The sequence below is a fragment of the Schistocerca serialis genome, chromosome 4 (assembly GCF_023864345.2).
Source record: "Schistocerca serialis cubense isolate TAMUIC-IGC-003099 chromosome 4, iqSchSeri2.2, whole genome shotgun sequence".
NCBI classification, from domain to species: Eukaryota; Metazoa; Arthropoda; class Insecta; order Orthoptera; family Acrididae; genus Schistocerca; species Schistocerca serialis.
In genome coordinates this window covers 800,411,311-800,424,166 of record NC_064641.1, presented here as the reverse complement: position 1 = coordinate 800,424,166, position 12,856 = coordinate 800,411,311, and the positions used below count along the sequence as shown (strand labels likewise).

At 42.0% G+C, this 12,856-nt stretch overlaps 1 protein-coding gene across 1 annotated transcript in view; it reads right to left on the bottom strand.

The window, feature by feature from the left end:
• Positions 1 to 781: 781 nt before the first annotated feature.
• The window catches only part of LOC126473390 (E3 ubiquitin-protein ligase TM129), a 57,647-nt gene continuing 45,572 nt past the window's right edge, over positions 782 to 12,856 (bottom strand). The window contains exon 6 of the mRNA XM_050100398.1: positions 782 to 984. Coding sequence (XP_049956355.1) covers positions 870 to 984 — 115 coding nt within the window. The 3' untranslated portion in view covers positions 782 to 869. The remainder of the gene's footprint in view (positions 985 to 12,856) is intronic.

Sequence of the window (12,856 nt, the reverse complement as noted above, 5' to 3'; positions counted from 1 at the left end):
AAAAAGTGGTTTTCCAGCACACGATGTGTAGACTGCCCAGCTCGCCAGGTGTGCTGTGGCAGTAGTATTGGCATGGTTTTTTTGACCTATTTTGCAGGAGTTATATGTGTGGATGGGCATGGCTGGTGAAAGTTTGAGACAGATAGGGGAGGGGAGGGGCTGGTCTGTTCGTGCAAGTGTTTGGAGCTCATAGGCACTCAACTCTGAAGTTATCAGTCACTGGGGGAGGGGGGGAGGGAGGAGGATAAGCAGAGAGATCAGGAAGGCATGAACAGAGTGAGGGCATGAGTGGATGGACAGAGAAATGGAAAAAGGAAAGAGAAATGGAGAGAATGAGATTGTTAGGGAGAGAGGGTGGAGGATATCAAGAGAGAGAGAGAGAGAGAGAGAGAGAGAGAGGGTGAGGAGGATATGGAAGGATGGAGGAGAGGGGGAAGACATTTTCCGAGAGAGGGGGCAGAGGATATGGACAAAGGGAGTGGAGCAGGAGGAGATGGAGAGACAGAGAGACTGGGGAAAAGGAGATAAGTAGAGTTTGGAGGACGAGGTGGGCAGAGAGACAGAGAGTGGAAGTGGGGGACAAAGGGAAGGGGCAGCAGGAGGTTTGTGAAATTTATGTGTTGAATACATCTGCAGGTGAAGCTGCAGGAAACAGGGAAAAGTCTAGTAAATATGTAGGTGTGTGTGTGTGTGTGTGTGTGTGTGTGTGTGTGTGTGTGAGAGAGAGAGAGAGAGAGAGAGACAGAGAGAGAGACTGTGAGGATTAAAAGAAACTACCATCTGGAACGAAAATTCTTTATTATGAAGATACACAATTACAAATATAAAAAAATCTAGTTTATCTTAAACATACAAAAATACTTTTGTTGTCACTTTTGTATCATGCACACATCAAGGATACAAAATGTACTGCGACACAGAGGGCAAGTGCACTTTGAACTCAGCCATGTTTCTGGATGCTGCTGATCCTGCCTTGAAGCAAACCTGAAAATATATCAGTGCTTCATTTTCACAGTCTTCACTAAACATTACCTCAATGTTTTGTGATGTTATAACATTCAAACATTCTGCTTCACCTGTTTAAATTTAAAAGAAATGCCTTAGTACTTTGGGACAGCTACACATATTTTCTATCACATTCAGGTGCAGAACAAGGCATGAACATGGTGCAATATGGTCATATGGCCTAAATAATACCTACACCTACATGTGGATGGACACCACATGGGGCAGTGTTGCAACAACCTAGGACAAACATTAGGAAAGGGGGGAGGAATGCACAACTTTTTATTAGGTCATACACAACTGGTAACTGATATTGGCAAGTTTGTGATGCTTGTCAAGGTCTTTCTTTATCACATTTGACAGTTTAATTCCCAATTCAATCTTGTCCAAGTGACATACATTTCTTGATTGTATAAAGTGCAAGGAATTTTGATAAGTTTGACAGGAAATGATAATATGGATTTCAAAAGGATATATCCATAGCTGGAACTAAATTCTCAGTGACAAATGTCTGTGTAAAGCAGTACAGCATCAGAGGATCTGTGGGAAAGTGATTAAAATCCTACCTCCACAACAAGAAGCAGAAGGTAGCCTTGTATAAATGCTGCACAGTTGACTGGGGTGTGGGTCACTGTGTGTGTACCATGCAGTCTTGTGGGGATATGTCATTACTCTTAAATATAAATGACTCACCCTTGCCCTAAAAAGGTTAACTTTGCAAACATTTTGGCTTTGTGGTGACATTAAATTTTTAACTGATCTACAGGCAGACAATAATAAATTTGGTCTGAGAGTTTCTTACTTGGTTTGACGTAAATTCTTTATAAAACTGAACAAAACAAATTACATCCATTTACCATTCTGGTAGAGAATTACACAGGAAGTCCCCGCTGTATGTTGCACCAGATAGAAAAATACATGGTTCCACATGTTAAGGCAACTTAGACATACCTAGAAACAACACATGTTTAAAGGATTGGCCACAATTACATTCAGTGCTGGTAGAGTTTTGAAGATCAGAGTCGTCAGTATCAGAAAGTACATTTATTTTGGGTTCTGAGTCTTTCTATATTGCATTATGCAACTACCTTTTGAAGTTGTATAACAATTTCAAAGAAAATTTTCAGTTTTTTAAAATGTTATCCACATCATGTGGAGAGTATCTTGGTGTTCTGAAGAGTTTCTTGCTATAGTATTTTGAAGAATGTCAGCTTTCTTGCCACTACTTCCCAACAGATGTATTCAATCATAAGCTTCACGATTTACAAGCCAGCACACTGTGCATCAAATGACATGTATCATGGTCACAGCACAAGAAGGAAGTCTCACCTTTATTGCGATCTACTAAGATTAACACCAGTAAAGAAAAATTTAAGTCAAGCCTGGCAGTCTAGCAGTAGAGCTAATGCTGGTCAAAACACAGAAATTTCCAGTCTTGCTTTAATCTAACCTCTCAATGAAGTGTTGCGTATCCAGGAACCACATGTGGTTTGGACTCCATCTTAAACTGTGGGTCCCCTTTTCTCAATTGCATGACTTGGCCACGTTAGGGGCATGCAAGTCACTGAAGTGGCACACAACTGAAAGACTTGTACTCTGCCATCGAGCCACACACAATCATTATTAAAATCTTCCAGCCACTGCCAAATAGCATTAAATGTTTATGCAATAACAATACATTAATTGCAAATAAAATAAAAATTAAAATACTTCTACATAAGATTTTTTTATTCTTTAAATGAACTTTTTAGAGTGAGAGACATTTGGTCTGTTTCATGCTGCTTTAGAAGGGAACAAAATCTACACCCACTTAAGTAGGAAGTAGGTGAGCACATCCTACACTAGATAGACCACAACACTCCTAAAAAAGGAAAAGAAGTGTTCTTAAAAAGGCAAGAAAAGAACAAAGAAGAACTGAAGACAGCCGTTATGAAAACTAAATGTAGTGTAGTTCCTGGTGACTTTGTTGGGAAACTGTGTAGTTGTTCACTGAAGTGTGAAGAAATATAATTACACGTTAAGAATGAAAATGTTAATGGCTTCCAGAATCTGGCTCATTTTGACAAACAAAATTCCCTTCACAGAGGAATGGGGTACTTAAAAGTCTAGTACATAGGGCGCGCACTATCTCTGACGCAGAGGGTCTACCCCAGGAATTGGAACATCTGAGAAATGTATTTCGAAAAAATGGGTACTCAGAGTGGCAAATTCAACGTGCTCTCCGCCCAACCACTACAGCACAACCTGTGGAGATGGATGAAATCACGAGGGAGGAGGTAGGCACTGCGTTTATTTCATATTCAGGCGCACTCTCGGGGAAAATCGCTCGTATTTTGAAGAAACACCAGGTCGGAACTGTGTTTTGTTCTCCGAATAAAACTCATGCACTGGTGGGGAGCGCCAAAGATGACCTCGGTTTGAGGAAGGCTGGCGTGTACCAGATTCCGTGTCAGTGTGGCAAGTCGTATATTGGTCAGACGATGCGTACCGTCGAGGATCGATGCCGTGAACACCAGAGGCACACTCGACTGATGTATCCGAGCAAGTCGGCGGTTGCTGAACACTGTTTGTTGGAAAATCACGCTATGGAGTACGAACGCACGAAGATTCTGGTACAGACGTAGAGATACTGGGACAGCGTTGTTAGAGAGGCCATCGAAATTCGCACCAATGACGACCTCATAAACTGTGACTGTGGCTATAATCTTAGCAAGGCTTGGGAACCAGCAATTGGGTTAATCAAGAGTAAATCGTGCAAACATATAGTTGTGACGACCACGGCAGACAGAGCCATCACACCGACGTCATCTCATTTGCCGTCGCAATCTGTTCCACCGCGCGACTGTGGCACAGGGCGAGGACGGCGGAGTGAGTGCGCCGCGGGCGGAGGGTATTTAAATCGGCCGCCGCTGCGACCGAACCCAGTTCCCCCCGAGCAGCCATAGCGTACAGATCTCCGTGCCGGCACGTTCACAGGAGCTCAGTCCATCAGTTCAGCTGATGATGGCGACATGTATGATCACCGAAATATTGTGCCCGTTGGACACTGTAGACCGGCAGCACACCCGTGGATATTTTGATTATCAAATACGCCAGGAGAAACTCAAGAATCACAAAATTCATACTCATACACAAAGGAACTACAAACACTGGCTGTGAGTCAGTGTTGATTTAAATCAATGGGGAAAGTTGAAAATTTCTGCTGGACTGGGATTTGAAACTGGGTCTCCTGTTTACTAGGCAGATGATCTGACCACTAAGCCACCTGGACACAGTGGTCATCGCAACTGCACGGACTATCCTAGCATGACTGCCGTTAGACACATATTCTCAACTTATCCACACATAACTAATGTAGCGCTCCTTGCCCCTTATCCTCATTATTCACAGCGTTTTGCCAATTCCCATAAGAGTTTGAGTCTGGTGTACATCGTCACTGAACAGATTACTGCTGTTCTCACTTTAATTATATATATATGTGGTGTCCATTCTTTTGGACACGCACAATGAAAACAAATAAAGGCCTGTCCATAAATAAAAAAATAAGTCAGTTTTCTTGCACAAGTGTGCTCACAATAAATGACAACAGATTGCCATTAAATACTGTTTAAAAAATTAAAACAATTGTTTAGTCCTCCTCGTGAGAAGCATCTTTCGGCACTCTTTTGCAGCTCTCCCGCATCGTCCCCTATGCTCCACGGAGTATGGGACCTCTTCATCATCATCATTACAAAGACAACATCAGCCAATGCATGCAAGTGACCACTTCTTAAATTACTGTGATTTTGCATTGTTGTTGTGGTCTTCAGTCCTGAGACTGGTTTGATGCAGCTCTCCATGCTACTCTATCCTGTGCAAGCTTCTTCATCTCCCAGTACCTACTGCAACCTACATCCTTCTGAATCTACTTAGTGTATTCATCTCTTGGTCTCCCTCTACGATTTTTACCCTCCACGCTGCCCTCCAATACTAAATTAGTGATCCCTTGATGCCTCAGAACATGTCCTACCAACCGATCCCTTCTTCTGGTCAAGTTGTGCCACAAACTTCTCATCTCCCCAATCCTACTCAATACTTCCTCATTAGTTATGTGATCTACCCATCTAATCTTCAGCATTCTTCTGTAGCACCACATTTCAAAAGCTTCTATTCTCTTCTTGTCCAAACTATTTATTGTCCATGTTTTACTTCCATACATGGCTACACTCCATACAAATACTTTCAGAAAAAACTTCCTGACACTTAAATCTACACTCGATGTTAACAAATTTCTCTTCTTCAGAAACACTTTCCTTGCCATTGCCAGTCTACATTTTATATCCTCTCTACTTTGACCATCATCGGTTATTTTGCTCCCCAAATAGTAAAACTCCTTTACTACTTTCAGTGTCTCATTTCCTAATCTAATTCCCTCAGCATCACCCGACTTAATTCGACTACATTCCATTATCCTCGTTTCGCTTTTGTTGATGTTCATCTTATATCCTCCTTTCAAGACACTGTCCATTCCATTCATCTGCTCTTCCAAGTCCTTTGTTGTCTCTGACAGAATTACAATGTCATCGGCGAGCCTCAAAGTTTTTATTTCTTCTCCATGGATTTTAATACCTACTCCGAAATTTTCTTTTGTTTCCTTTACTGCTTGCTCAATATACAGATTGAACAGCATTGGGGAGAGGCTACAACCCTGTCTTACTCCCTTCCCAACCACTGCTTCCCTTTCATGTCCCTCGACTCATATAACTGCCATCTGGTTTCTGTACAAATTGTAAATAGCCTTTCGCTCCCTGTATTTTACCCCTGCCACCTTTAGAATTTGAAAGAGAGTATTCCAGTCAACATTGTCAAAAGCTTTCTCTAAGTCTACAAAAGCTAGAAACGTAGGTTTGCCTTTCCTTAATCTTTCTTCTAAGATAAGTCGTAAGGTCAGTATTGCCTCACGTGTTCCAGTGTTTCTACGGAATCCAAACTGATCTTCCCCGAGGTTGGCTTCTACTAGTTTTTCCATTCGTCTGTAAAGAATTCATGTTAGTATTTTGCAGCTGTGACTTATTAAACTGATAGTTCGGTAATTTTCACATCTGTCAACAGCTGCTTTCTTTGGGATTGGAATTATTATACAGGGTGATTCAAAAAGAAGACCACAACTTTAAAAATGTGTATTTAATGAAAGAAACATAATATAACCTTCAGTTATACATCATTACAAAGAGTATTTAAAAAGGTTTTTTTTCACTCAAAAACAAGTTCAGAGATGTTCAATATGGTCCCCTCCAGACACTCGAGCAATATCAACCCGATACTCCAACTCGTTCCACACTCTCTGTAGCATATCAGGCGTAACAGTTTGGATAGCTGCTGTTATTTCTCGTTTCAAATCATCAATGGTGGCTGGGAGAGGTGGCCGAAACACCATATCCTTAACATACCCCCATAAGAAAAAATCGCAGGGGGTAAGATCAGGGCTTCTTGGAGGCCAGTGATGAAGCGCTCTGTCACGGGCTGCCTGGCGGCCGATCCATCGCCTTGGGTAGTTGACGTTCAGGTAGTTACGGACAGATAAGTGCCAATGTGGTGGTGCTCCATCCTGCTGAAATATGAATTGTTGTGCTTCTTGTTCGAGCTGAGGGAACAGCCAATTCTCTAACATCTCCAGATACTGTAGTCCAGTTACAGTAGCACCTTCGAAGAAAAAGGGACCAAAAACTTTATTGGCTGAAATGGCACAGAAAACGTTCACCTTAGGCGAGTCATGTTCATACTGAGTTATTTCCTGCGGATTCTCAGTGCCCCATATACAGACATTGTGACGGTTGACTTTCCCGTTAGTGTGAAAAGTTGCTTCATCACTAAACACAATCTTTGAAACGAAAGATTCATCTGTTTCCATTTGAGCAAGGATAAAAGCGAACAAATGTACAACTAAATGAAACTTTATAGCTCCCTTAATTCCCCGACAGATAGTGCTTAGCTCTGCCTTTTGTCGTTGCAGAGTTTTAAATTCCTAAAGTTGTGGTATTCTTTTTGAATCACCCTGTATTCTTCTTGAAGTCTGAGGGTATTTCGCCTGTTTCATACATCTTGCTCACCAGATGGTAGAGTATTGTCAGGACTGGCTCTCCCAAGGCTGTCAGTAGTTCCAATGGAATGTTGTCTACTCCGGGGGCTTTGTTTCGACTCAGGTCTTTCAGTGCTCTGTCAAACTCTTCACGCAGTATCATATCTCCCATTTCATCTTCATCTACATCCTCTTCCATTTCCATAATATTGTCCTCAAGTACATCGCCCTTGTATAGACCCTCTATATACTCCTTCCACCTTTCTGCTTTCCCTTCTTTGCTTAGAACTGGGTTTCCATCTGAGCTCTTGATATTCATACAAGTCGTTCTCTTATCTCCAAAGGTCTCTTTAATTTTCCTGTAGGCAGTATCTATCTTACCCCTAGTGAGATAGGCCTCTACATCCTTACATTTATCCTCTAGCTATCCCTGCTTAGCCATTTTGCACTTCCTGTCGATATCATTTTTGAGACGTTTGTATTCCATTTTGCCTGCTTCATTTACTGCATTTTTATATTTTCTCCTTTCATCAATTAAATTCAATATTTCTTCTGTTACCCAAGGATTTCTACTAGCCCTCGTCTTTTTACCTACTTGATCCTCTGCTGCCTTCACTACTTCATCCCTCAAAGCTACCCATTCTTCTTCTACTGTATTTCTTTCCCCCATTCCTGTCAATTGTTCCCTTACGCTCTCCCTGAATCTCTGTACAACCTCTGGTTCTTTCAGTTTATCCAGGTCCCATTTCCTTAAATTCCCACCTTTTTGCAGTTTCTTCAGTTTTAATCTACAGGTCATAACCAATAGATTGTGGTCAGAGTCCACATCTGCCCCTGGAAATGTCTTACAATTTAAAACCTGGTTCCTAAATCTCTGTCTTACCATTATATAATCTATCTGATACCTTTTAGTATCTCCAGGGTTCTTCCATGTATACAACCTTCTTTCATGATTCTTAAACCAAGTGTTAGCTATGATTATGTTGTGCTCTGTGCAAAATTCTACCAGGCGGCTTCCTCTTTCATTTCTTAGCCCCAATCCATATTCACCTACTATGTTTCCCTCTCTCCCTTTTCCTACACTCGAATTCCAGTCACCCATGACTATTAAATTTTTGTCTCCCTTCATAATCTGAATAATTTCTTTTATTTCATCATACATTTCTTCAATTTCTTCGTCATCTGCAGAGCCAGTTGGCATATAAACTTGTACTACTGTAGTAGGTGTGGGCTTCGTATCTATCTTGGCCACAATAATGCGTTCACTATGCTGTTTGTAGTAGCTTACCCACATTCCTATTTTCCTATTCATTATTAAACCTACTCCTGCATTACCCCTATTTGATTTTGTGTTTATAACCCAGAAGATATTAGATACAGGCTCCCAGGTAGATGCTATTTTTCTTGACTTCCGGAAGGCGTTCGATACAGTTCCGCACTGTCGCCTGATAAGCAAAGTAAGAGCCTACGGAATATCAGACCAGCTGTGTGGCTGGATTGAGGAGTTTTTGGCAAACAGAACACAGCATGTTGTTATCAATGGAGAGACGTCTACAGACGTTAAAGTAACCTCTGGCGTGCCACAGGGGAGTGTTATGGGACCATTGCTTTTCACAATATATATAAATGACTTAGTAGATAGTGTCGGAAGTTCCATGCGGCTTTTCGCGGATGATGCTGTAGTATACAGAGAAGTTGCTGCATTAGAAAATTGTAGCGAAATACAGGAAGATCTGCAGCGGATAGGCACTTGGTGCAGGGAGTGGCAACTGACCCTTAACATAGACAAATGTAATGTATTGCGAATACATAGAAAGAAGGATCCTTTATTGTATGATTATATGATAGCGGAACAAACACTGGTAGCAGTTACTTCTGTAAAATATCTGGGAGTATGCGTACGGAACGATTTGAAGTGGAATGATCATATAAAACTAATTGTTGGTAAGGCGGGTACCAGGTTGAGATTCATTGGGAGAGTGCTTAGAAAATGTAGTCCATCAACAAAGGAGGTGGCTTACAAAACAATCGTTCGACCTATACTTGAGTATTGCTCATCAGTGTGGGATCCGTACCAGGTCGGGTTGACGGAGGAGATAGAGAAGATCCAAAGAAGAGCGGCGCGTTTCGTCACTGGGTTATTTGGTAACCGTGATAGCGTTACGGAGATGTTTAATAAACTCAAGTGGCAGACTCTGCAAGAGAGGCGCTCTGCATCGCGGTGTAGCTTGCTCGCCAGGTTTCGAGAGGGTGCGTTTCTGGATGAGGTATCGAATATATTGCTTCCCCCTACTTATACTTCCCGAGGAGATCACGAATGTAAAATTAGAGAGATTAGAGCGCGCACGGAGGCTTTCAGACAGTCGTTCTTCCCGCGAACCATACGCGACTGGAACAGGAAAGGGAGGTAATGACAGTGGCACGTAAAGTGCCCTCCGCCACACACCGTTGGGTGGCTTGCGGAGTATCAATGTAGATGTAGATGTAGATGTAGATGTAGTCACCTGACCAAAAGTCTTGTTCCTCCTGCCACCGAACTTCACTAATTCCCACTATATCTAACTTCAACCTATCCATTTCCCTTTTTAAATTTTCTAACCTACCTGCCCGATTAAGGGATCTGACATTCCACGCTCCGATCCGTAGAACGCCAGTTTTCTTTCTCCTGATAACGACATCCTCTTCAGTAGTCCCCGCCCGGAGATCCGAATGGGGGACTATTTTACCTCCGGAATATTTTACCCAAGAGGACGCCATCATCATTTAATCATACAGTAAAGCTGCATGCCCTCAGGAAAAATTACGGCTGTAGTTTCCCATTGCTTTCAGCCGTTCGCAGTACCAGCACAGCAAGGCCGTTTTGGTTATTGTTACAAGGCCAGATCAGTCAATCATCCAGACTGTTGCCCTTGCAACTACTGAAAAGGCTGCTGCCCCTCTTCAGGAACCACACGTTTGTCTGGCCTCTCAACAGATACCCCTCCGTTGTGGTTGCACCTACGGTACGGCTATCTGTATCGCTGAGGCACGCAAGCCTCCCCACCAACGGCAAGGTCCATGGTTCATGGGGGGGGGGGGGATTTTGCATTATCAATTGTAATTTATGTTTAAATATAAAGTTACTGGCAAAACAGTGAACTGTTCATTATATAAATACTGTAGTATGACAAAATGTGAGGTGTTCATTCTGTATCCATTTTCTGTGTAATTGTGAAGGATACAATGCTCTGACAAACATTGGCGTAATAAAAAGATATAAAGAACACAATAAATCAAGAAATAAATTCGATAAATTATTTAGCTTTCAGAGATGATAGCTATAGTGTAATGCTATCATTTAAGATATCATAAGTTGAAATCACATGAAGCTTGTAAAAGCTGTTAATTCAAACGTTCAGTGTGAAAAAGTTTATTCGCTGTGAATATTAACTTCAATAGTTTTAAAGGTATTGGGATGCTGTTGTCACTGGATGCATCTCATTTTTCTGAGATTGGAGATGTGTTCAGGTTTGCTTTATTACTTGACTGTGAATTATTACAGATCCTTGAAGAGCTTAACAAGCTGTCATTCAGTTTGTCTGACATTCCATCATTTCTTGGGGAACTGTCTCCTCAACAAATGTCATGCAAGCAACAGCCGTCCAAATTCCCAGCTTAAGGATTTACCCATTTCCAGTGGTGCTGCTCATGTTTGTATCTGGCTGGCCTGTACCGGTTGTCGTGGCTTGCCCACACATGGCACTTCGGCTGAGGTGGCCATGCCAGACCCTGAGCCCCAGGGCTGCACAAGAAAATTCACCTCACCTCCTACCAACTCTACATGGCCATATCGCTCACCTACATACACATAACAATACAACCCGGATACCTACTTACCACGAGCAGTCATCTTAATGACTTCAGCTATTCATGCACACTCTCCAGACTGACCCAAACTTCCATGTGATACACTGTCTACATCATTATATCATAGTCCACTAAATTCCTCACCTAATGGTTGCAGCATAACGCGGATTCCTGCAATAGAAAGGATGTGACAACAAGGGATTGAGACCACTGTTGTTATCATTGTGTGCCAGGCTAGGCTTGTAATACATGCATGTCTGAAAGAATAGACACTGCTGAGTGATGAATTTAGTGGAATACAATATAAGGATGCATAGTGTGTTTAAAATTAGTTGTGACTCTTGACGTTTGGCTGACCGGAGGAGGATGTTGGCCAGGTAACACCAATGGAAAAATGGGTTTCCCTACCATGCCAAGTGCCCCTGTTGCCAAAACATGAGTAAATAGTACCATGTGGTTTCATCCATTAGATGCATTGACGTTTGTCAGCTCTCGTATTAAAGTCATATTTTCTGGCATTGAAGTATTTTGTGGTCATCAGGTATTGTGAACAAGTGATTTGTGATGGCAATGCATTAATGGCAACAGTGCAGTACATCTGAATATGAGATTTGCAATAAAAGAGTTATCCAAGAACACGTTCACCAGCTGGGAAGATAATGTACTGCTGCAAAACATTCCTTGGAATTCAACAATAGTAACTGACAAAATGCCATACCACTCCGTTGTGATGCATGAAGCTCCAACAATGCAGTGGACGAAAGAGGATATTTTGCTCTGAGTACAAAGATATGTCCCATGAGATAAAGTTTAACCTACCATGTATAATGCAAAGTTAATGGAACTTTTAGTGTTGTACAAGCCAAAACTTCATGCTACCATATCAGGCCAATGAACTGGCTAACAGTAAAGGGCATAGATTAATCAGGCTTCATTCGTATCTTGCTCATTTAAATCCGGCAGAGTATATGGGCCTAAGTGAAAAGTAATGTGGCAAGAAACTGTTGTAACCACGACCGTTCCAGTCGCGGGATTGGCGTGAAGGGAAGTGCAGCGGGACCCATGGAGTGGCCCGCGAACAAAAACACGAACAGGAGAGGACGGACATGAACAATGAAGGACCTTACGAACAACAACCAGATAGAAACAACAGAGTCACAAGAAAACCTAACAAATCAACCACGTCCACTTGTACACGGAACAAAGAACGTAAATACGGTGTCTGAGGTGAGATGTCGATAGATGCACACCAAGGTTACACTGACTGGTGGAGGGAGAGGCAGGCACTTAAATACGTGATCGAGGACGCCGCTATTGGTCGCTGGGACCAAGTTTTCCACCATGGCCCCCTCACATTAAACGTGGGCCATGAGGCACGCGCCACCACGACTTACGGTGCGACAGTGCAGAGACCTCTACGGGTCTTCGACGTCCATGCCATATGGCGTGGATTCAAAACCTACGGCACGCGGTACCAGAGAAATAGCAAGAAGTTTACACTCACTGAGGCTGAAATGTTGATAAAAGAAGCCACTGCAGACATTACACAACAGGGCTCATCTTGAGCTATTAGCCATAATATCAAGAAGGTTGTTGAGCAGACATTGATTCATGAAGGACTGTGATGAGTTTTGAGGAATATGTAACTTCTCCTGTTGCCACATTAAAAACTGCTTCTCTTGTTAAAACATAGCAGAGTTTACAAATATTAATCCAACATTGTAGTGCAGTTAAAATTGCTACAGAATCCTGAAATAATGTATCATTAAACTAACAACTGAGTGCAAGTCAGGTCAATAGTTTATGAAACAGCAAATTCTCAGTATAAAAGTAAACGTGTATTTTCTTCACCTATATTTTTACAAAACCCACAGCAGTTCTAGTTCCACCATGGCCCTCAATCATTACATTATTTCTTTGAAAGAATCTGTAGTCACCTGAATATCA